General features: G+C 45.5%; 1 protein-coding gene across 1 annotated transcript; it reads right to left on the bottom strand.

The window, feature by feature from the left end:
• Positions 1-671: 671 nt before the first annotated feature.
• On the bottom strand, positions 672-21,210 carry TP53INP2 (tumor protein p53 inducible nuclear protein 2). The gene is made up of 4 exons (XM_018556185.1): positions 21,050-21,210; positions 5,108-5,381; positions 2,263-2,572; positions 672-1,155 (listed from the first exon to the last, which is right to left on the bottom strand). Exons 2-4 carry the CDS (start codon positions 5,223-5,225, stop codon positions 906-908), a joined length of 678 nt encoding a protein of 225 aa, XP_018411687.1. The 5' UTR covers positions 5,226-5,381; positions 21,050-21,210; the 3' UTR covers positions 672-905.
• Positions 21,211-26,341: the final 5,131 nt, after the last annotated feature.

Here is a 26,341-nt window from a genome sequence, read left to right as displayed (position 1 = left end):
ATATTTTTTTTTTTCTAAAGATGTTCTCTGTTAAATGATTTAACTTTCCAGCAACCCTACTTTATAACCATTTAACACTCTTGCTATGTCCGTCCTACTTTTTAAAACTCCATTACCAATTTCCCTTTCTTTAAAAACAGCAGCCCACTCGCTCCATACCCATCATCTACATCCACTTGCCATCGTACACCTGCCCCCTCTTTCTACTAATGCGAAGCATTGCAGGTCCCTCTGGCAAGAGATGCGATTGCTACAGAGATGCGTATGGTCTTGCCAGCATCCTGATGTGTACAGTGCATAGCAAAGCCTTTTAAAACTCTTAAACCTTCATCTAATAGGACAAGCTGCTGCTTTATATGAAATAAAACCTTGTTGAGCTGATGTCACTGTGCACATCCTTTCAATGTAATTTGTTCTAATTCCCTGGTAATAACTTTCAAAGAGGTTTCTGGAAGATGCTCACTTGTAGACGGGAGACTTTGGATTTAAAATTAGCAATCTCAAATTGGAATATTCCAACCCGTTCTTTAGTACTTGGAAAACAAAGCTCGATTCTGGACCAATGCCCTCAACATGCAGAACCATAAAGAGGATCTTGGCCATATTCAAATTTGTGTTAAAAAGCAGCTAAAACTAAAAGTACATTAAAATAAAAAGATTTTGATCTAGAGGAAGCTTCCAACACCCTTCTTCACTTTACCAGCATTAGCTACTTACAACACCCCACTGTGATAGGGTACGTTCAATACCGAAACAGCAAGAGAGGAGGGTGATGGTGATCTTGAGCTTAGGGTAGGGGACAGTAGAGGCAAGAGACGGTACTGACAAACCATGAGGCAAGACGGACGGGGGTTTCTGAGGATAGATAATGCCCTTGTTCATGTAAACAGCTAAAAACCAATAGTTCAGTGGTTGTGCTGGCGCTGCCTAGGTTGGCACACGAAGTTGCGGTGCCGCATTGCATTGCGGCCCTGGATCGCCTGTGCCAGATTCTGCCTTTGAAGATTTTTACGTCCCTGCTTGCGCCTTTCCACCTGAGCTTTGGCGCGTTGGATCCGTGAGACTTGACCCACTTTCCCCAAGATGGCGGCTTTGGCAGAAACGGAGGTTGCATGATGAGGTGTGCGTCGTTCCACTCTGGTTTTACTCGGTGACCTGGAAAGAAGGCATTGATGCATCAGCAACAACTTATCTTAATGTAGTTATTCTAAAAAAAAAATTGTAGTCTCATAGTGAAGTTTGCATAAAAAGATACGAGATTTTAACTGTATAACCCAAATTTGATAAAGTAATGTTCAACCTTTGTTACATTTTTGGTAAAACAAGCTTGGCTCCTCCTCTGAGTCCATGCTGTTGGATGAACTCAACGTTCTCAGATATATTTTCTTTTCGGGTCGAATGTCTAATGTAATACTGCATTTTGGCCACTTGGAGCCGAGCATGCAAAATAAGTATTTCCTGTGCTCCTCAGGTCCACGTAGTCGTCATAATGCAGTATTACATACATTTTACCTGAAAAGAAAAATATATCCAAGAATCAGGGCTGCCCCTGTAATGAGGCAGCTGCTTCAGGTAGCATCTCATTGGGTCACGTGGAGGGGCTGCCACCTCCTTTCCAGCAAGAGCCTCCCAGGATGCCAAGAACTCTTAGCACCCTGTAAAGCTCTGGCCAGCGTCTCGCCCAGCTCACGGACATCACAGGTTGCCAGGAGCTGAACGGGCTGCTCTGGCTGGCGTCCCGCCAACCAGTGATGTCAATGAGCTGGGCAGGACACTGGACAGAGGTACCATACCCCCATAATCATATTGCAAGGTCCTTATTAACATTCGGTCTACTGTATCCTGGATCTGACTTTCAGTTGGCACACTTTTTATCCTCCTTATTCTCCTGGTATGTACTAGTGCAGTCGATGTCATCAAACCCCCATCTTCCCCAGCAGTTGTAAACATGCTTTCGAAAGTCATTTAGGCCCAGATTTGTAGACAGATCCCATAGGCTACGACCGATCAGTGCAGGATTATTGCTGAACTGGCTAGAAGTGGACTACCACCAATCAACATCAGCCTGTAATGCTAAACCTGCAGGGATAAGCCTACCATTAGTAGCTGGGACTACTAGTGGTAGGCCACAGTATGCGCCCTGTCACTTTTCAGGCCCCAGGCATGACTGGTTAAACATTATAGCTCTGTTACTGCTTGGACACTTCACATATTACTAGACTTTTTCCTTAATGATGATGTGTATAGATGTACAACACTTACCTGTCTCTGGTGACTTCAATGGTGTCTCGCCCCACCACGATGCTTCCACTTGTGATGTAGACCGACATGCTGGGGTGTTCTATGAGGAGGTCCTCCAGTGGACTGCTTCCCACCGCACTTTGGTCGGGACTCTCTGCAGTAAAACAGGGGGGAGGGGTAACAAACCAGCTCTCGTCCATCGAGTGGGGTGGGCGGGGGGGAATAGACCAACCAATCCTCTCACCCAAGGAATGTGGCAGGGGGCTGGAAGCATCACTGTCCTCCTGGCCTTCTGCCACATCGTCCCTGCTTGAGGTTAGTGTGTAGCTTTCTGATATGGCAAGGGAGTCAAGTTAGGGGGAAAGGCAATACTAGAATTTATTATTTTCACATATAACTATACAAATCATTTTATTAAAAATCTGCTCTTACATTTTTACATTGCTTATAAAATGAAGGACGTGCTCTATATAGATAAAACATGGTGGACATCTGACCATCAGACCTACCGTATGGCCAAAAGGGTGTGGAAACCCCTCCAAATGATTTCGGGTGTTTCCAGGGAAGGTTCTGTTAGGCCTTGTTCACACCAAATGCAGAGCAGATCTGCATGAGTTTCTGCACACGTAGTGCAGTGGGTTGTGCCGTGTTTTTTATGCGTTCCGGCCGTTTTTGGTTAAAAAAAAAAGAAAAGTTTTTTTTTTTTAGTTTAAAATGGGCTTTCAGTGCGTTCCAGGCATTTGCATGCGTTCCAGAGCAGGTAAAATAGGGCCTGCTGATGTTTTTTTACCTGCTCTGGAACGGAACGCTGCGATGTGAACTGGAGCTAAAAATACCATTGGAATACATTGGACGCAGTTTTGCTCCGGTCTGCAACTGCTCGGCTCTGCACCTGCTCCGCGCTTGGTGTGAACAAGGCCTTAATGTTACAGCATACAAAGACATTCTAGACAATTGCGTGCCGTCAGACCAGACCAGGTCTTCTCATCTGACCTCACATATGCTCTTTTGGCTAAAAAGGAACAAATTCCCACAGACACAATCCAGAATCTGGCAGAAAGCATTCCCAGAAGAGTGAAGGCTGTTATAGCTGCAAAGTAAGGACCTCCAGATCTATGCTTATGGTTATGGCACTGGATGTCCATCAAGCTCGTACAGGGTGATGGTCAGATGTCCACAAATGTTTAGCCATAAAGTATAAAACTAAAGAAAAAGCAGACCCTAGAACATATATGGGATCCAACATCTTGGGGTACAAATGCAGAGAAAAGCAAGACATGCCAAGCCTCCTAATTTCTCCAAAACACTCATCCAGACTATGACAGGGTACAAAAGATAATTAGGTTGCAGTAGCAGTGCTCTTGAAAAAACTATTTCAGTGATGCGTGGACATTGAGGAGTTAAGACACCCACTGACTTCTAATGGAGCTCTCGGGTTTTCCCTCTAGTCACAGATCCTGCTTCCTATCTAAAACAGGGAGCATGGGATCTCCTCATATCGACCATGGAAGGTGGGCAGAAATGAGAACTCAAGTGCCCTCATCTATTATGCGTCCAGGTAAAGTGATTTATTCCTAACCGCATGTAATTGTATTACATACAATTACATGCAGAGTGCAGATGGACCGGCATTTTCAAATGTGGCTTATGAACATGACCAGGTGACAGCAGCCGCTTCTGAACAGCATGTTTGGGATTTCTGCTGCAGTAATTCATATGTTACTGCTGCAGGAGTCCATAAACGCTACCCCTGCACAGTAAGGGTTAAAGGAGAACTATGGGGCCAGGGCTTTTCCCCATAGTTCTCCTTAGGGTAACGGGAGGACACAAACTAGCGTCCTCCCGTTACCCTAAGCTCAGTATACCGCGAGCTACAGCTCGCGGTATACTGAGACTCCGCAGCGGATCCCGACATAGATGTCGAGATCCGCCCAGCTGCGTGAGTGACAGCTGGCTCTGCCTATCTAGAGGCAGAGCCAGCTGTACCCGCCCCCTCCCGTCCGTTCCGCCAGTCAGCGCTGGCGCTCGCCAGTGTTCGCTCACCTCCCGATCTACTGAGCCGACCTGTGACAGTCTCATTGCCACAGGTCGGCTAGAACTATGAGGTGAGTGGAAATCACTCATCTCATAGTTCTCCTTTAAGTGCTCGTTTAGGTCTAGGGGCTGGAGAAAAGCAGATTTACTTACCTGATCATCGTTCCCCTGGTGGTCGGCGCTCTCCTCTTCTTCCTCTCCGCATCCTCACATCTAGTGCAGGTCTATGGAACCTGCATTAGACCGGATGGCGTCAGCGGTCCTTTGACCACTGGAGCCCAGGAGAGAAGAGGGTGTGGGACCCGGTCTGGCAGCTCAGAGGTAGCCGGCAGAAGCGGGGATCAGCTAAGTAAATCTGCTTTACCCCATTCCCTAGACAAAAACAAGCACTTAACCCTTGCAGTGCAGGGATTACCCCACTGCAAGGATTCATTTTCAAAATGCCAGGAGTTCTTTAAAAGAAAAAACTGGTTAAACCAATTCGGGATACTCAAATCAATTCTTTCTCTGCTTTAGTTCAGCTTTAAGCCTGAAATGTTCCCAGCTGTGACGCTTTCTCTTTAAGCTCTGCAAACAGCTGATCCCGGGAAAGACATCCTGCCTGGAAACAGTGATGGCTAGCTTTTCCTTGACCATTTTCCATGACACGCTATCATGTGACAGTCAGCAGAGGCATACTGGGCCCAGAGCTAAATTTAAGGCAAATCTCCGCAGTGCTGGCTCCAGGAATGTTAATTGCTCTGGCTGAAGATAACAAGCATTGAAGCGAGGCAGGGAAGGCAGAAAAGGAAAGGGGGGGGGGGGGATAACGTCACTATCCTTTATTTCTCACCTGGTATATCGATAATAAGCCAGCCATCATCTTCCTCCTCCGAGACAAAGAGTTTGGGATCTTCGGGTTCGCTGGCTGGTCCCTCACTGAAGAATAGCCGGGTAAGACGCTGAAACATGTTTGGATCGGCCCGTGGGGAAGTACTCAGAAGGTTCTTGTGAGAAGTGAAGTCGTAGAGGGGTAGACGAGAGGGCTAATGTGGTGTGTTGGGGTCAGCAAAGTCCCGCTGAGGGATCTGTAAACATGGAGCTTCTGTATAACGAGATCAATAGCCCTGCAGGAAAAAAAAAAAAGAGAACAGAATATAATGGACGACAAATAACCGGCATGTCCTAGTCCTGGGTAACCCGCTCTATCATATCAGTCCCCTATCATACTGCATTCTGTACAGAAGAATGTCCTGGTTCTTAGAACAGGCTCATCCACTATGTATGGGGGGGATGCACTGATCTGTAACACTCACCTCTCCAGCTGCTGCTTCTCCCAGAATCCTTTACTCCAGGAGCAGGCTGACAGTCATGGCTCTTGTCGTGCATTGAGATTTGCATGCTGCATTAAAGGGCAAGTCCATTTTCCCAGGTGGCTTTGGGAAAATAGAGTTACCCCCTCCAATCTGGCCTCCTCTCCAACCTCCCACTATACTTACCCCTCTGCCGGTGCCAGTGTGCTATCTGTACCCCGTACTGCCGTGTAGCACAGCCCTGTGCTCTGGATTTTGAATTTTACTTGCAAATGATGAGCACTAGTGGGAACCTGACCGCGCTGACTAATGAGAAGGGCTTCTTACCGCACTTTCTCGCCATTTGCACTAAATGGCAGCACGGGTACGGATAGCACATCTCTACCAGTGAAGGGGAAGGAGCGTTCACTGAAAGTTAAGTATAGTGGAGCGTGGGTGGGGGAGGTGGGGGGGAGAGATACACAAATTGCCAGTGCTTGCTCAGAACAAGCATGCAGATTAGAAAGTCAGAAGCAACTCAGAACTTGTTCCAAGTCAGTGCCTTAGAAGAGAAGAGAGAAGGGCAAATCACATTTTCACAAGGCAAAGTCTGCAGTTGCAGCCTCCATACAAGCCAAGTATAGGTTCCTCGGTGTCCAGTTGATTATCTCTGAACCGCGGCGCTAGGCGTTTGCGTACCGCGGCACCAGCGGAGCAGCAGCCCCGACGGAGGGTGCCGCCCTTGGCAAACGCCTAGTTTGCCTCACGGTAAATACGCCCCTGGCAACATGTGCGTGGCCACAATGCATGCCAATGGCCTTGCTCTGTGCGTTGCATTGCAGTGTCATTAATTGTGAATGGCACCCCAAGGCACTGTACAGTGGAGCTCAACTCGCAGCTATGTGCATGCAAAATCCTCTGTCTGGGTTTTCATGCTTTAAGATGGGTTGCCTCAAAGCTGATCTCCGGCCTTCCCTTCAGTCTTGCACAGCTGTACCGGCTCCTCTCCAAGACTGAAGTTGCTTACTCTGATTTCACTGCACACTGTGAGCTTTTCACAATGTGCATTATAAGCTGCAGAAAGTCATATAGAGCCTCACTTCCTGGCTGGAAGATGTCCATCATCAAACTATTTCCTCCCCAACCTGACTGTCCCTGGCCTACCCCCTATCATTCACTGGATTTCAGTTCTTTCATTCATGAAAGCTCAGCATCACATGTGGGCATTACCTAATACAGCCTGCCTAGGAAAGCCCACTCATCCAGGCTGACATTCACCCATCAAGGCATTTTCATATTTGCATAGCTCCTCCCAAGAGCCAGCCTACTGTTCCTAAGAGGAGTACTGCGGCAGGGTGTTGTGTTTCAGAAAGCCATGTAGAGCATTCTTCTAGCTGCTCCCACCTGCCATGGATTGGCCTACATTGCACAGAGCAGCAACAAAGACCCAGTAAGCCTCAGATGACATCACATGACCTTGTCCAACAAAGTATGTAACGGAAATAGAAAAGTTTTATTTAATTGGAAAGTTTCTACAAAGTTTAATACAATGTAACACAATGATGCAATCAGGGGCGTATTGTGGCCGGGTGACACCCGGAGCGGAGACTGGGTGACACCCTGCTGTGACGTCATCGCGCATGCGCGGCCATCTAATTGACGCCTGCCGGCGCCATCTTGGTGATGGACGCCGGCAGAGAGGAGGGGATGTCACCTGGCGGGACGAGGTATGCGGCCGGGTTCCCTCCTCTCTCCTGACACTGTCGGGCTCTCGGTCCATGACTGAGTGCCCGACTTTGAGGGGGTGACACCAAAATGACTGTCAGTCATTTTGGTGTGACCAAGGTGCGGGGCGCACCCGCCTTGTGACGCTACAGGATACAATGTAACACAATGATACAATTCTAAAGAATGCTGGAGGGAACTACCTAATAAATGTAACTATTGCTACTACAGGGATCCCCATAGTACAGGTATGGGCAACTCTGGCCCTCTAGTTAGTGTGTGTGTGTGTGTGTGTGTGTGTGTGTGTGTGTGTGTATTATATAAATTCTTCTATAAAATTTAAATTTTGAAAAAAATATTATAACTTATGTGGCTTTCCTTTTTTTTATTTAACTGATAATACTATTTGGATAATTAAATTCACTTAATTCTAGACACAGAAATGCTTAGAACATTCATATAAATCCTGCACCATGTTACCACATTCCTCTTTTAGTCCCGAGTATTTACAGTCTGGCATTTTTTTATGTAGAGCAAAGACCAAGCTCCACTAATCTCCTTACTAACTGAGCCTGTGACTGGCACAGAAACCTCCTATTAAAACAAGTCATCAGTGTGGCCTCATGAAGGACGCGGGGCCGGAGGATCGGCCTCCGTCTGCTTAATCTGCAGCCCTGGTATCATGGCGGCCGCTGTCTGGCTCATAGGATAAGACTCCGTATTTACTGATAATAGGAGCATTGTCCATTGATAATCTGAGCCAGGGTGTCTGGGCTCTTTATACCGAGCATGGCTGGAAAAATATACACATATCTACACACACACACACACACACACACATTTTATTTTTTGTTGAAATCTTAAGACCCTCTTGTGCGATCTGTGCAGATCCCGGCCACTTATGTAAAGTAGAAAAATATAACATTTTTGACCATGACAAAATAAATACATTTATTATTATTTTATTTTGTGTTTAAACTTTACATATAAGACCACCATGTGTGAATCCCATCCACTTTAAACACACACACACACACACACACATTTGTTGTGCTTGGAGATAACCTGTTTATGTCCGTGTCCAAGAAGACTGTTTAGAAGGTTGACATGCTAACTGCACAAATACAATGTGGGTGAAAGTTCACATCTCAGTACGCAGGACGTCCTGATGCAACCTCAGGAGTGTGCAATATTCATGTGAAATGCACAAACACAACAAGGGGAGCTGTTATTGCCTTTTACATGTTTTGATATTCTATGTTGCACAGGAAGTTCTCAGAAATTAAAACAGGAAACTCTGCAACATTTTCAGGGAGGAACCACCCTGTCAAAGATAAGGTGTCAGATTATGGGTGATCATGCTCTGTTGCTGTCTCCTAGTTGTGCTCCTGTGTTGTCACCCTATCACATGGGCTTCCGATGGAGGCCGCAGGAAGCCATTTCAACACACACCGCCATCAGGAAATGCTTGGCAGACATTGCTGCAGTGCATGTAGACAGGAAGTGGCTGGTGTTCAGCAGTAGTGATGTAGTGTTGTAGTGATGTGCTCGCAGCTCCACGTGCCGAGCCCGCCAGGAAGCTGACAGCACCAATCACAGGTACTGAGACATATCCCGATCTCTGCAGCTGCGGACCGGGGTAATGTCTCAGTACCTGTGATTGGCGCTGCGGCGCTGTCAGCTTCCTGGCGGGCTCGGCATGTGGAGCTGCGAACACGCCCGAGCCCATCACTATTCAGCAGCACACAGCAAAGGATGAAAAAAAGGTCACAAGTATTTTGTGCACAGTAAACTCCCTGTTATCCGGCATTCACGGGGGATTGGTAGATTCTGGATAAATGTAGTTTCTGGTTGCTTGAGAGAGTTACTATTAAAAATAGGTCTAACTAATGCCATACCCCATACTATACCATAACATAACTCTGTACTGACTTCATATTAATATTGAAATGCAGTAATCAAAAGCAAAGACACACTTAAAAACAAATAAGACAGTCACATGATTTGTTTCCAGGATAATATATGCAGCAGATCGGCAGAACAGGGAGTACACAGGGGATTTTTTTTTTCCTGGTTAGGTGAGAGTTCTGGTTTGTTGAACACCGGATAACAGAGAGTTTACTGTACTTTCTAGTCCCCAATCTCATAGAGCCTGGCTTCTGAACTACAACTCAATGTCTGAACAATGTAACATTACCGTTGCTTGCTGGAAGCAATGCATGATGGGTTTTGTAGTCTTGGGAAAGGGAGATTACATCACATCAAGCAGCAGGGAAAGAGATGCAAAGCACTTTGGGAATCCAGGAAGTTGATGAAATTGATGGGCAGACAGAAGGCGGCACTCACTACATAAAAGGGATTTTTTTCAAGTAAGCTTTGATTGTATTATCAGAAACAACTCCAGTATACATTCCCACTACAATGCTGATGTTATAAGAGGATAGTAAATGCTAGGACCTTAGAACTCCTTTAATAACACAGCTCCTGGTTATAACAGCTATGAAGAAGATTGCAGAGGGCCGGCAATGCATCTGCAAACAATGACAGTGTCCCTGGCGGGAACTGAACTCAAGACAGTGGTAATGCCACGCCATGAAGCCGACCGCTTGTCATGTTCTGGTCCACGGATTGCTTCAGCCATGCCGCAGTCTTGAAATTCAAATTCTGTATATAAAGCTAAATATCTGACGACAAATATAAAAAAACACCAGCATGGGAAACACTTGAACTGAACATGACAGAATCACCCGATTTGAAATCTGTTGTCTATATAAAGAAATCTGTTTCCTGAGATATTATCTCCGATCATGTGCAAAGCTGCAGAGAACAGGGAGACACAGATCAACGAAACAGCCTTCTCTTTAACCAAGCAAGTTTATTGAACTTTGATAAATGCTGGACCCAGTCATGTGTTCTCTTCATTTATAAGGTTTTATATGGGGACGGCCTACCAATAAAAGCCACAACAGGGCACATGGCAACCCTACCCATCAGGTGCATACGTGCACATAATGGGAAAAACTGAGTGCCAGCAGCAGAGTTTATTCCGCTTTAAACCCTGAATCTTCAGCTCTGACCTGGAGAGAATACGAGTACATAACCAAAAACCAAGCAATCCCTTACAGATAAGACTACACTAATATTATATGATCATAGGAGTATAGATTTAGATTACTGCAGATGGCATGCACATTGCAGTGTGTTGAGCTCTATTGTACAGTGCCTTGGGGTGTCATTCACAATAGATGGCCCTGCAACGCAGCACACAGAGGGCAGGTGCATTGGCATGCATTGCGGCAACGTATATGTTGAGGCAATGCCTGTGAACGGGCCCTGAAGGAAAACTGTACTTGGTGTGTATGGTAAATTTTAGCATCACTGGAAATCATATTACCCATCAGCTTCTTTGGGGTGTGCCATGCAGTTATTATTTCTATCCTGGAAGTTATCCATCAGTCATTGGGCACAAAGGTCAACTGCAACTGACAACTGAAGTGCACAGGAATCCATCAAAATAGAACAAGTCTTTAATTCTGATGTACAGTAAAAAAAAAAACAAAAAAAAAACCTACTTAATAAAATAGGAAAAATATCAGAGGAATATAATCCGATTGGCTGAACTGTTAATCCGTCAGACACTTAAGAGTTCCTCCAGTGTCCAATGGCATTGCACCTACAGAAGTGAGTGGGCGACATCTAGGACATTCCTACAGTTCTTCAGCCACCCGAAAGTCACCTTTCCTCTACACACATAAGATTCCTGGGACGGGTACCAGCAGCTACAAAAGGGGGGCTGGAGACAAATGTTAAACATTTAATGCACACTAAACTGGAATGTTTATAGGAAGCTATTTTAGAGGTGTGAGAATTCCATCAGCACCCCGTCCCTTCGTGCGGAGAGAAGCATGAGCGGAGGAGGTGGACCCTGATATAATGAGATTAGGTACAGAACACGATGTACTGAGCAGACACTCAGCTGTGCACAGCTAGCAAGGTGGCAGGTCTCGGAATAAACCTTCACATATCAGAAAACGGACTCTGAGGTTCTAAAAATAAGTCTCCCTAGGGTACAATATTAACCTTCTACCTGACAGCGGGCTTAACTACACTACTAGTTCCCTGGCCAAGGCATAACTACACCATGTTGGGACTAGTCAATGGTCAGGTTAACCCCAGCCAGGATAAAGTACACAAGGGAGACTGATGAGGTTGACACTAGATCAGGGTTTGTTATGAGGTTGTCAAGCTGCACGGGCAACATTAGAAGGTTAAAGCTATGAACCATGGAAGGGATGAAGGAAGAATGTCTTCCAAAAAAATAGTAGGCTGCCTTTGCTGACCTTGCTCTGCAAATGTTAGGTGCTTGGCTGTCAGCCTGATCCTTTGGATTCAGGGCCCATTCACACCACATCATCTCCAGGCCAGATTGTTTCCGGACTCAAAATGCATCCTAATGTATCCCTATGCTATTTCTGGCCTCTGTTCACACCAGCGCAGTCCGTTCCAGACCAGACCAGACCAATACTGCATGTCTCATTTTGTCTGGTCTGGAATGAACTGGAACTTTGGACAGGTTCAAACATTTTCCAGACCAGATCTGGTCCGGAAAAATGGTGCGAACCTGCCCTTAGTACTTTAGATTCGCTGATCTGGAATGGAATGAGTATGCAGCTCAGAAAAGTTGGAACTAGGACATTAGCATTTTCAGAAGGAGAGGTCAGCAGGGGCAGACGACCCATAAGAACATTGTGCAGGGTCAAAATGAAGAGAGGTCGATTCATTGGAGCACCAAAGAACCAGAAAATTAAGGTCTATTAGGGCAGGCAAATGATGACCACACATTATGAGACCGTAGTCCTGCCACATTGTTTATCAACTTTGTTCAACATCCTGATCAGAACAGCACTTAGGTCCCTATGAGGTACTTTCTGCAACCAGTTAGGCCTAGAACTGACCAGAAGATGGCTGTTCATTGTAACAAAATCATCCATCATTCCCTTTCCTTATGCTAAACAACCCCCCTTTTCTTGAAGGTCTACTCCAATCATTAGACCTTGAGGTCCCATATCCTCGAGAGTTCTACTCTTGCCAAGAGCCTGAGGTCCTGTATCCGCATCTGAAAGCCAGGATTTGGTCAACAGGCCTTGAGGTAGCATATCTTCAATTTGGAATATGCTCTGGCCAACAGCCCTTGAGGTCCTGTATCTACCGTATCCTCAAAATTAAGGCCTGCTCTGACCAACAGCCCCTTGGGGTTCTGTGTCTACTGTATCCTCAAATTATAGTCTACTCTGACCAACAGCCCTTGAGGTCCTGTATCTACCGTATCCTCAAATTAAAGTCTACTTTGACCAACAGCCCTTGAGGTCCCATTTCCCCTCAAGACTTTAGTGCGCCTCTTCCGACTCCCCTAAATATTGTGCCGTATATACAGCACCCCTTCCTTAACAAGCTGAAGTACTATGATAGGACAAGAGGAGTGGACCTTCTCTATTTCTGAATGGGTGCAGATCATTATTTTTTATTATGTGTATTGCAAGTTCCCAATACCAGACATCCATCATGGGCCAGCCATTTTTTATTATATGTAAGCATTGATCTGTACTGGAAAAACAGGCCCCAGCACCCCTATCCTCTTGCTATTCAAGCTGATTTCCTAATGTTTTGGAATGTCTCTTCACATAATACTCAGTGGGTGGTTTTTCATACAATATTCCTATGTAAAAAAAAAAGTTCATAATTGTGATGGTAATTGATCATATAATTAGATTATAAACCCAACTGAAAACTGTACTTAGGGAAGGGCTAGATCATCTTCTAAGTTTTTGATGAGTCCCTGTTGGGGGTAAGGGGGATTTTAACCCATTTCCTGTCACACTCTGAGAAAGTGTACCAAATCAGGAAGTGAAGGGATCTCTTTAATGGGGACACCAACAGAAGAAAAGAGACTGCCCCTCAGTTCCTGTTCCACTGACAGTCAACAGAAAGTGAGAGGAAAACATCAATAAACAGTTGGTTGCTTATGTACTATATTTGTTCGTAGCTGCCTTGTAAACATTTAAATTATATATGGATCAATACAAACACTGTACAATCATATAAAATACCAGCCCACACCTCCTGCAATTATTATATACATCATCACTAGGTCACTAATTGTGCACCAGTTTTAATCAGCAGGCACAGCCTATTTGTTTATGGGTGGCACCAGAGCAACCAGATTGTTCCTACATGAACAGCCATCTCTGTGTCCGAAGCCAACACCTTATTCACAATACACCTTGTGTAAGATGTATGCTAAACATTACAAGCACGCACTGACTACAAACAGCTGAGTCAACTGTTGGTTTGCAGCTCTGCGCTAAACAAATGTAACCCTGTCCATACAAAGACAGATCTGAAGCTCAAGTTGTTTTCAGTGGAGTCCAATGAGGTTTGAAAATGACAGTTGCATGGCGAAGATAAAGATTCTTATCCTTGTGTTAAAGCTTTAAGAATTGAGCCTCGTGTCCAAATTGACACTAGGGTGTTTGTATATATGGGGACAGAGCCAGATTCCTGTCGACTTGCCCAACAGTCTACAAAATATGGAGCCCATTAATTACTTCTAATTCAGCAGGCGCTAGTTGCCCTCTGGCTTTAACACTTTGAGTTACTGACTTGGAGACTTCTAAATTTGGTGTGACTTCCGTTAACTGTATTCTTGTTCATGATCAGTGGCTACGAATGTACTGAACCAAGAGGGCCAGCATTACAGCCGAATAGTTAGCATCTTTGGGATGAAGTCCACCATGGCTGCCATAGTTCTCTTTCTGAAGATTCTGAGAAAAGGTCTACCTGTGAAAGATCGGTATACATACTTACCTTTCCTGCTGAATGTCGCTCGGATACTTAGAAATGGTCCCCCAAGATCCACAGGGAGACCAATATTTTTGTCAGTGTCCATCTCTGTGGTCAACCGCAGCTCTCGCTGGTTCCTCCTGCTGACTTCCATATTATCACAAAACAGCGATCACGTGGAGCTCAGCAAAAGGAACTAGGGATAGCGGAGGGGGACCTGAAGGCTGAGAGTGGCCCAGACTGATGTTGGATGAGAAGATCTGGCTCGCAAAGACGACCTGGCTCGCAATCGATCCCAAAGTGCTCAGTAGGGTTGAGGTCAGGGCTCTGTGTAGACCACTTGAGTTCCTCCTCCCCAAACCATGTCTTCATGGACCTAGCTTTGTGCAAAAGGGGATCAGTCATGCTGGAACAAAAAAAGGCCTCCAATCTGTTACAAGGTTGGGGACACACAATAGTCTAAAACATCATTGTATGTAGCAATAACAGTACCCTAGAGTGGAAACCTGTGACCCAATAATTGAGGGGTGTCTACATATTTTTGCTCATATAGTGTACATTGTTAGTAATGTATTCCATACGGATTACTTCTAGCGATTGCAGGTTAACCCAGACAATTGGCAGGTAACTCCACGTAACCTGATTATTCCAAGTGATGCCTGGTTGATCACCTGCAATATATTAGGAGGTATACAATGAGTACTGCATACATGTGCGCCCTTCAGTATGCTCATGTCATTTTGTATTCACATCTGGTCACTGCCATGTGAAGGGAGATGGCCTGCCACCTTAAATAGTACTCATCTGAACCTGGAGGGACAGAGGCTGTATGCCCATCTTTCCTGCAAAATGACAGTCAGGCCGCCCGTATCTTGATATAATACAGCCATGCATGCTACTTGCTCCATATGGGGGTCAAGGAACCCTGTATTTCCAGCTGTATATCAGCCACATTTACCCTCCAGCAAGTAGAACTGATAACATAGAACATGAGCACCAAAAACCTAAACACCTGAGCGGCTCTGTCCTCGGGCCCAATATGTGGTATTTGAAGTATGTGAAACCAGCACAGCAGTTAAGGGGGCCTTGCAATCTAGCTGTACAATCTCCATAGACTTACCATCTGTATAGTGTAAAAGGCGACCCAAACAGTCTGCTCAATGTACATGCAATCAGGACGGCTCCCGTGTTACATGAACCTAATGGAAATTGTGCAATCAGATTGCAGCATGCGTTGCCAATTTCACACCTCATCAGTTGCTTTGGGAGAGGGGGAGGTCACATATCGTCCATATAACAACCTATTGCTGGAAGTACCCCGCTTACCCCTATGAGTAGCACAAATACAATAACAGGTCGGCCATATTGAGTCATCTGATGCTCATATGTACAGTATGCATTGTGACTTAAAAAAAACAAAAGGGCGCAAAACTTGAGGGGTGGGCAATTTCACAATGAATGCGGACTAATGTGCAGAAAAAAAACGAATTGTATTAGGTGCACTTACGTTTTGTGCAAAAGGGGATCAGTCATGCTTTGATCAAAACGTAAGTGCACCTAATACAATTCGTTTTTTTTCTGCACATTAGTCCGCATTCATTGTGAAATTGCGCACCCCTCAAGTTTTGCGCCCTTTTGTGTTTTTTTAATTGCAGTCAGGACAGGTTCCTCCTCCTGTTTCTCAGGGCAGCATATTGTTTAGCCAAGGCCCCTTTCCGAGAGCGCTGTTTGTTGTTTTTTACAGTATGCATGGTCACTTCTTAGCAGGACCGAACTCTTGATAGTGACGGCGATAAGGTCCACCCTATACAATCAGGCCAAATCAAGGGAGATGGTTACACAACTGCACCAAAACCTTGAGGAATACATGCCAAGCTGTGCACATTATCCCCCCTGGATTTGCTACCATGGACACATTTTAGGGAACATTTAGATTTAGTTGTATGCTTAGAGGTGTGTTTTTTTTTTTTTTTAGCATTAGGCAGGTGTGTTGATGTGCGGCAACGTGCGTTTGCCTTGTGCAATGACATGAGTTTTGAATGCAAACTTTCAAAGCATTTTTGGATTTACAATTTGAAGTGTAGAGGGCTAACAGCCTCTGACTGAAGCATTTTAATGCCCATTGCCAACGCATCAAAACACGTGTTAGATACGTTTTGATGCACCATCACTGTCTTCCAATGGCCACTCAACGCATTAATACGCAGAATGTGTTTTTGTAAATGTACTGCGCCAATGGGAACATATTATGGGAAAGTTTGATGCATATGTATTACTGCATTGCAAAGCGTGTGTTTTTGGCCGATCTGAAACTCTCCAAAGTACTCTAGGATATGTACAAATTAACTCTTACAGTGGGGCTACCCCAACACTGCAAGGGTTAACTGCTCATTTTTTCTAGGGGCTACAATATCCAAGTTATACTCACCTGATCCCGCCTGGCTGCTAGGTCGGTCCCTGCAGCCTCTTTTCCCCCCCGGGCTCTGGCGGGCTAAGGACAGGTCATCACGTCTTATGCAGCTGCATTAAAACGTGAGAACGCCGAGGGAAAGAGAGATGAACGCTCACCCCTGTAGGACCGAGGATCCCCGAGCGCTCACCTCTGCGGGACCGAGGGTCAGCGAGCGCTCACCTCCGCGGGACCGAGGGTCAGCGAGCGCTCACCTCCGCGGGACCGAGGGTCAGCGAGCGCTCACCTCCGCGGGACCGAGGGTCAGCTCCGCAGGATCGAGGATCAGGTGAGCATATTTTCTTTATTTTAGACCCAAGACCAGAGGTGGGCAGACCTTGGCCCTCCAGCTGTGGTGAGCCTAAAAATCCCATCATGCATCTGTCGCTGAGAGTCATGCTTGTGGCTGTCAGAGCTTTGCAATGCCTCATGGGATTTGCAGTTCAATAACAGCTGGAAAACCAGCATTTGCCCACCCCTGCCCTAGACCCCCAATGAGCACTTAACCCTTTGCAGTGTGCGGGTATCCCTGTCACAAGGGTTAATCATTTAATTTCCTGGAATTCTTCTTTAAAGCAACAAATGTACTTTATTCACAGAGCAAATATGGAAATGCACACGGACACGTAGGAGCCATAGACGTAAAATCGGGAGTATTTCCCCACCCCGGGAAGCCACAGAGCCTCCTATAGAAGTCAATGGCTGTACACGGTATACTGCAGTCCTAGCATACAGCCGTGTATGCGTTCGGATGTAAATCCCTTGGAAAAGGACTGATAGACATGCGTACATTGAATTGCATGCCACCCCAAACATGTGAAAAGTTGGATTCTGGTCGCATTGGTCAATATGTATATGATCAACAGAGATACAAATGGAGGGAGTTTATCAAAACTGGGAGCAGACAGAAACTGGAGCAGTTGCCCATGGCAACCAATCAGCATCTCTCCTAAGTTTGCTCAGTTGGGATTTGAAAATGAAAGATAGAAGGTGATTGGTTGCAGTGCAAATCTGCTCCAGTTTTGATAAACTCCCCCCAATGTATCAACAAGGGACAACCTGTAGCCCTCACAAGCCTTTGCAGAACTTGGGTCCCATCATAGGGAACAGCTACAGGGATACATGTGTCGTCGTCGTAACCTTCCCCCGGGGTTGGACATCTGACCGCCAACATCCATGGTATAGAATATCCATGTTGCAATGCGTGAAGAGGATGGACGGTAAACACCTTTATATAGCGGAGCGGCGAGGGGGGGGGTTGTTGGAAATCTTCTCAGTACGTCCTGGCAGTTCAACAGAGGACAGTCTGAGATAGCGTGACGCTCAATGTCATATGCAAATCGGGGGCCCCCACGTCACCGGGTGCATCCATGTGAAAAAATAAGACGGGTGAAACCCCGACACACAAGGAGGCCAACGCGGCAGATCTGGAATCGCGGTCTAGGTGGATCTGGCGGCGGTGGAGCAGATGGCAAACATGCCCCGAGCAGATCTTCGTATGGCTTCCTTCTACGGTTCCCCTTCACCATGGCGACGCCGTCTTCCCGGGTCTCCTCCCGTTCCATCTCCGTCGTCCATTCCCAGAATTTTTTTTTTTTTTTGGCCTTCTTTAACATTCCTTAGAGCTTAAAGGCGCAGCTCCAAGAAGGGATTAATCTTTCATGACGAGACTCTGAACATATAGATGAGCGCGGGTCATTAAACCTGACCTGAATATTTGATGAGTGGCACAACCTAATAATTTAAAAAAAGACGGTCCGCAATCATCTAAGTGAAAGAGCGCAATAGGAACATACGGCCCGGGGAAAAGGGATCTTAACCCCTCGGTCACCGGGAGCTGAGGAGAGTACAGATGGAGGAACAAAGATGAAGAACTACACAGGGAAGAGAGGACAGGAAGAGACAGCAGGACCAGGATATAGAGAAGGAAAACAAACAAGGGAGGCAGCACAGGAGGAAGCAAGGAGACAACACAAAACGGGTCATCGAGGACGGGCTGTTCAACATATAATGAACAAAAAAGCAAACTCAAAAAGACTCAACCGGGCCATCCGGAGTCAATGAGTGTAAATACAATGCGAGGCAACACTAAGGCTGGGTTCACACCTAGGCGTTTTTCCGGCTTTCGTACTTGCGGAAAAACGCTCAAACAGGGAAATGCCATTATTTTCAATGTGCATGGTTCCCATCTGGGCGTTTTTCTGCCAGTACGAACGTGCGGGAAACCGCCCTACGCCCAAAGAAGTACATGTACTTCTTTGGGGCGTTTTGGTCGGGCGGTTCCATTGGGATACAGCCAAGTATCCCTCGGAAACGTGCGTTTTTTGCGCGTTTCTTTTTACCGCGAATCACGGTAAAAAAAACGCGCGAAAAACGTGCATATTCAATCCGCCTAGGTGTGAACCCAGCCTAAGGAACTCTTAGTGATTGGTACAGGTGTGAAATCTAATGGAATAATGCAGGACGGTGACAAACTGGGTCTGTGTGTGTGTGTGTGTGTGTGTGTGTGTGTGTGTGTGTGTTTGTGTGTGTTTTTGTGTGTGTTCATTAATAAAGGATATGCAGGAGGACACGGCCACCACGCGTAGGCAGGAGGACACGGCCACCACGCGTAGGCAGGAGGACACGGCCACCACGTGTCCCCAAAGGATGTACATGGGGACATAGTTTGATATCTTTAGCAATTTAGATTTTGTTCCCATGTATGTCTCTTGTATATACCTACGGGCCAAGAAGACAACATACCGGGTCATGAAGGGTGGGCAATCTAACATGAAGTGAGCATGAAACAACAAGGGAACACTGATGAACTCTTAGGGATTAGTACAGGTGTGAAACCAGGTTTACTGCAACAGAAGGATGACAGGCTGTGTCCCCATGTATGTCCTTTCTAATAAGGAAAGGATAAACATGAGGACACACTTATCTTGTGTCCCCATATACAACAGACATACGTGGGGACACAGTTTGTTATTATGAGGTCATTGGGCCTTCGTGTATATCCCTTCTTCAGTCAACAAGACAGAATATACAGGACATTATTACTGTGTGTCCCCATGTACAAGGGACATACACAGGGACACAGTTTGTTATTTTGAGGTCATCGTGTCCCCATATACAACAGACATAGGTGGGGACACATTTTGTTATTTGGTGTCATCGTGTCCCCATGTTTATCCCTTTGGTGTCCCCATGTACAAGGGACATACATGGGGGCACCATCTGTTATGAGGAGTTCATCATGTCCCCATATACAACATACATACATGGGGACACCATTTGTTATTTTGATGTCATCGTGCCCCCATGTATATCCCTTCTTCAGTCAACAAGAAAGAATATACAGGACACTATTACTGTGTGTCCCCATGTACAAGGGACATACACAGGGACACTATTTGTTATTTTTAGGTCATCGTGCCCCCATGTATATCACTTCTTCAGTCAACAAGACACTATTACTGTGTGTCCCTATGTACAAGGGACATACACGGGGACACTATTTGTTATGAGGAGGCCATCGTGTCCCCATATACAACAGACATAGGTGGGGACAGTTTGTTATTTGGTGTCACTGTGTCCCCATGTACGAGGGACATACATGGGGACACAGTTTGTTATTTTGAGGTCATCGTGTCCCCATGTATATGCCTAGGGAGCAATAAAATGGCTGATGAAGATCAGGCAAAGTGATGGAACCTCCACTGTACCATCTGGAGTCCCCGGGTATGAAGACAATATACGACAACACTAATTAACTTCTGAGTGATTAGTACAGATGTGAAATGACATGGAATAAAGCACAAAGATGACAAGCTGTGTCCCCATGTACATCTCTAGTAATATATACAAGGGGATAGGATTACTACATGTCCCCGTGTGTACAGAACATACATGGGGACACAATTTATCTGAGGTCATTGCGACCCCCCATGTACCCTTATACACAGCAATTGTCCCTTCCTTCTTGTATATCCCATCTGTGCGTACCTGGAACCCAATACAGGGCACTTGGATCATCCTTTGCATACAAAGTCAAGGTCTACAATGCAATGTGTTCTCTTCTTTCCGCCCCCTCCCCCGTGCTGGCCCTCTATCGTCACCTATGACGCCGTGCCCCCAGCAAGTGACATCATAAAGGGGATGGGGGGGGGAGTGACGAAACCCAGCGACCTCTTTCAACATGGTGCAAAGTGTTGGAAGGTGTCATGTCTAGTGAAGGGAAGCCAGGAATAATGTCCTCTGGATTAGTGAAGGCTGTGACCTCCAGGGTGGTGGTGGTATTGACCCTCCCCGGTGTCAGGCGGTCACAGCAGCCCAGGGGGTGAATACTTATGCTACATAACCATTGAGCTGCTGGACACAGCACTGACCAGCTGTATGTAGACCAGCCATCGCTGACCTCCTCCGATAGACTGACAGAGGGAGGCGGAATGCAGAATATAGGTGACAGGAAGAGATAGGAAGGCGAGCTCCGCATTGACCTTACCGTGCAGCAGTGTGTACAGACAGAGCCTGTCCCAGTCGCTATACAGAAGTCCAGCTTGAGGTAGGTGCACAGAGCTGTATACGGGTCAGCCTCTGCCGGCTCATCTCACTGCTCAACAATCATCAGGACGGCTTCAACAGCTGACGGCTACGTCACACGACTCCGCCTCTGCCCGTGACGTCATGCTCTGCAGTGTAAATTGCTGGGGAGGGGGCGGGCTCAGCGCCGAAGAGGTGAATACCGGTATTGTAATCCCGGGTTACGTCATCATAGCTGGTGGGCTCCCACTGATGCAGAGGGTGTAAAGGGCGTGGTCAGAACCACATTGTGTGACCCTATAGAATCCAGTGCGCACCTATAAAATCCAGTGTACCCCTGTAGAATCCGGTGTACTCTTCTAGAATAGGAGTGTACCCCTATAGAATCCAATATAGAATATTGGTGTAGCCCTATAGAGTATTAGTGTACCCCTATAGAATCCAGTGTACCCCTGTAGAATATTAGTGTACGCCAATAGAATATTAGTGTACTCCTGTAGTATCCAGTGTGCCCCTATAAAATATTAGTGTACCACCTCAATAGAATATTAGTGTACTCCTGTAGAATCCAGCATAACCCTGTAGATAATTATTGTACCCCCTATAGAATCCAGTGTGCCCCTATAGAATCCAGTGTACCCCTATAAATATTAGTATACTCCTGTAGAATATTAGTGTACTCTTATAGAGTCCAGTGCACCCCTATAGAATATTAGTGTTCTATAGAATCTAGGGTACCTCTATAGATTTGTAATGTTCCATAGAATTCAGCATACCCCTATAAAATACCAGTGTACTCCTATAGAATCCAATGTAGCCATATAGAAAATGAGGGTACTCACAGAGAATCCTTATAGAATATTAGTGTACTCCTATAGAGTCTAATGTACCCCTGTAAAATATTTGCATACTCCTATAGAATGTTAGTGTACTCCTACAGAATCAAGTGTACTCCTATATAATATTAGGGTACCACAATAGAATATTAGCGTACTTCTATAGAATCTAGCGTACCCCTATCGAATTTTAGTGTACTCCTACAGAATCCAATAGATGTGTTCCTACAGAATATTGGTGCACCCTATATTCTATTAGTGGACTCCTTTAGAATGAAATATGTTCCTATATATATTTCAGGGTCCTGCTATAGAATTATGTATATTTCTATAGAAATCAATGCACTTCTATAGAATTCAGTGTGCTCCTATAGAATTCAGTGGGCTTGTATATATCTCAGTGTACCCCTATAGAATTCAGTGTGCTCCTATAGAATTCAGTGGGCTTGTATATATCTCAGTGTACCCCTATAGAATTCAGTGTGCTCCTATAGAATTCAGTGGGCTTGTATAGATCTCAGTGTTCCCCTATGGAATTCAGTGTACTCCTATAGAAGTCCTGCATATGTATAATGTACTGAAGATGCGTGCCATGAAGGGGTTGAATAATGCTGAGAATGCATGTGTGTGATTTGTTCATTACAAACCGCTGAGTCTGTAAATGTTGCCAATAAACCTGATTTGCAATGGGGGGCGGGGGGGTTTGGATCATTTTGATTACACCTGTACATCAGGGGTGTATCTACCGCAAGGCAAACTAGCCATTTGCCTAGGGCGGCACTCTCCAGGGGGGCAGCAGAAAGGCCGGACTTGCCTATGGGCATACTGGGACACAGAATCAGGCAGCGGCGACTGCCTAATGCAGCAAACTAGGCGGCCGCAAGTTCCTAAGAGCGGCTGCTTAATTAGAGAGTTTCCCGGTGGAGGGCCCAGGGAGTTGTGGTCCGGCTGGCTTTGTACAGGAGGTGGAGGAGAAGCAGCGGGTGGCTCGGGGTTGGCCATAGCGTGTGATCTGTGGTGGGATGTCCCAGAAGCAGGGGACTACAATTTATTCTGTTGGTACTGATGGCACTTTGAGCTGCAGGTAAGAGGAGCAGCACATGTATGCAGGGAAAGGGACAATGCACAGTCCTCCTGAGACCCTGCACAGGCTACCATAAACCCTGCACAGCTCTCCTGAGACCCCGTACAGCCCACCTGAGATCCCGTGTGCACTGTATCCAGTGACAGGTTGCACAAAATGTCCTAAACAGGATGGGGTGGGGCAAATTTAGATTGAGGGGGGTGTCCGAGTTTAGTCTTGCCTAGGGCAGCACAAAACCAAAATACACCACTGCTGTACATACAGTATATGCTAGAGTTGAACATGAACACTATTACAGTTCCTGATGCCCAGCCCTCATTCACATGCCTGTCAATGGGTCTTATGTGCGGCACCCGCAGCAAAGAAGCTCACGCACCTTTGTGACCTTTGACTGTTTTCTAACTGTGTTTTTCGCATGCCTTTGAGCATGAAAAGCATGCGTCTTGTTTGGGGTGCGATTATCAATGAATGGCACCGGAAGCCCGGCGCATGTTTCGTGAATGCATGCAAAATCGCCGGATATGTTGCACTTTTATGCGAATCGTTCACATTGGCTGGAAAGCAACCTCACCCTTCATTATAATGTATTCCGGTGGGTATCAGAGTATGTTTATTATGGAGGACGGCGTTCTGCTGGCGGGGTCCATTTCTTTATTATTATACAACCAATCAGAGCTGAGATCAGCTGTCACAGAACGCAGTTCAAACCTATACAGACAGGCTGGGAATACCGACATGAACATAGAATGGAGCAAAGTCTAGTGATAGAATGTAAGCTGATGAAACATTTCCCAGACATTGTATCAGCTGCAGGTTTCTTCATATCAGAGCTGACTCATCAGCTGTCAGTGTACTCATACATCAGATGAAGGTGACGGGCTACGGAGGGATCAGGAAATCCAAAATATAATCTGATATCATCTAAAGATCGGATAAAATAGATCTAAATCTAAATCAGAGGTAGGCAACCTCGACACTCCAGCTATGATGGGACTACAAATCCCATGAGGCATTGCAAGACTCTTGACAGCCACAGGCATGACTCCCAGAGGCAGAAGCATGATGAGATTTGTGGTTTCATCACAGCTAGCACACCAAGCTTGCCTACCCCTGATCTACATAGTCCAACGTGATCTAAAGATCTACTGATATCTAAACCAGGGGTAGGCAACCTCGGCACTCCAGCTATGGTGGAACTACAAATCCCATGAGTCATTGCAAGACTCTAAGAGCCACAAGCATAACTCCCAGAGGCAGAAGCATGATGAGATTTGTGGTTTCATCACAGCTAGCGCACCAAGCTTGCCTACCCCTGATCTACATAGTCCAACGTGATCTAAAGATCTACTGATATCTAAACCAGGGGTAGGCAACCTCGGCACTCCAGCTATGGTGGAACTACAAATCCCATGAGTCATTGCAAGACTCTAAGAGCCACAAGCATAACTCCCAGAGGCAGAAGCATGATGAGATTTGTGGTTTCATCACAGCTAGCATGCCAAGCTTGCCCACCCCTGATCTACATTATAGTCCAACGTGATCTAAAGATCTACTGATATCTAAACCAGGGGTAGGCAACCTCAGCACTCCAGCTATGATGGAACTACAAATCCCATGAAGCATTGCAAGATTCTTGACAGACACAGGCATGACTCCCTGAGACAGATGCATGATGAGATTTGTGGTTTCATCACAGCTAGCGCACCAAGTTTGCCTACCCCTGATCTACATTATAGTCCAATGTGATCTAAAGATCTACTGATATCTAAATCAGGGGTAGGCAACCTTGGCACTCCAGCTATGGTGGAACTACAAATCCCATGAAGCATTGCAAGACTCTAAGAGACACAGGGCATGACTTCCAAAGGCAGAGGCATGATGGGATTTGTAATTTCAGCACAGCTGGAGTGCCCTTCACAATCAGATTGTACAATCTCCATACAATCTTCTTTAGATTTACCAAAACCCTGTAATATCGGAGTACACCTAAGCAATCCATTCAATTGGTATCATTCCAGACACTACATAGTTGATGGTAGATCTGAAGAAGATTGTCCAATCCGATTTTAATGTATGACCACCTTTAAGAATTGTGTATTGGTGGTAATAGGAGCCCCCATACTAAATTCTTGCATTGGGTTCCATGTACCCTAATGCCATCCCCACTTGGGCTTATCACATGGATGGATGAGGTATTTATCCTCAGAACATGTGACAGGATGACGTTGATCTCTTATACATCTTACTAGACGATACACTTTAGTGATCTAATTCTCCTGATGACATTTGAAGCAGTAATCCACTTTGTAATTATCGAGTTAATGTGCTGTTAATCACTAGAGCCATCAATGAGCCATTTTTGGCAATACATTGATCACTTATTATCAATATCTATGTGCAGATCAGCAGGAGAATTAAAGGAGCAACCCATGCTCTGACCCTATGGAAAGGTTGACTTCCTCTAATAGGATCAGTTAAAGTATATACAGTATAAAGCCAAAACTAAAATGTAACATATTGCAACTTACCATTCCTTAGATGTGGTGGCTGCATTCGTTTTCACTTTTCAGCAAGTACAGAAACGTGTCGATCCTGCCAGAAATGCTGCGCCCTTGTCACTTCCTGGGAGTTGAAAAAAAAAAGCTGAAATATCCTTATCTTCATTGTATAAACTACAAGTTCCAACAATCCCCCGTGTAACTGAGATGTTTGAAGAATGGATAAAAATTGTATTCTGGGACTCATTTCAAGTAATTTAAATTGTGATAACACTAGATTACACCGAGACAAGCTATTGAAAGATATACAAATCCTTTTTTATTCATACAATTGATCTAAAAGACATGTCCACACTTTTTAAAATATATTATTATTATTATCATCATCATTAATATTATTTTTATTATTTTATTTTTTATTATTATGTAATAGAAAATAGGTAGACATTCTTATAGACTAGAGATCCCTTCATTTCCTGTTCCAATTATTATTGTTATTATTATTATTAGTATTATACAAAGTACTAAAGGCAGGGCCAGTGCTGCCACTAGTCAGCCGCCTAGGGCGCACTTCTGCCTAGGGCGCACTGCTATCTAGTGCGCAGCCTTGACCATTCACCCCCCACGGCGCCCCCTGTCTATTTCAATTTGCAAAAGCCAATAGCAGGCTGGCTATTGCACCCACCCACTGTGCAGAGGAGCGTAACTGAGTCAGAGGAGCGTAACTGAGAGACAACTTTCTCTCTCAGGTTCGCACCTCTGCTCAGTGGGTGGGTGCAATAGCCAGCCTCCTATTGGCTATTTCAAATTAAATTACATCCACCTGTCGCCTGCAG

This window comes from Nanorana parkeri, unplaced genomic scaffold (genome assembly GCF_000935625.1).
Source record: "Nanorana parkeri isolate BGI_ZX_2015 unplaced genomic scaffold, ASM93562v1 scaffold227, whole genome shotgun sequence".
NCBI lineage: Eukaryota > Metazoa > Chordata > Amphibia > Anura > Dicroglossidae > Nanorana > Nanorana parkeri.
Note: the sequence above shows the minus strand (reverse complement) of the source record. Positions and strands in the feature narration are given on the sequence as shown.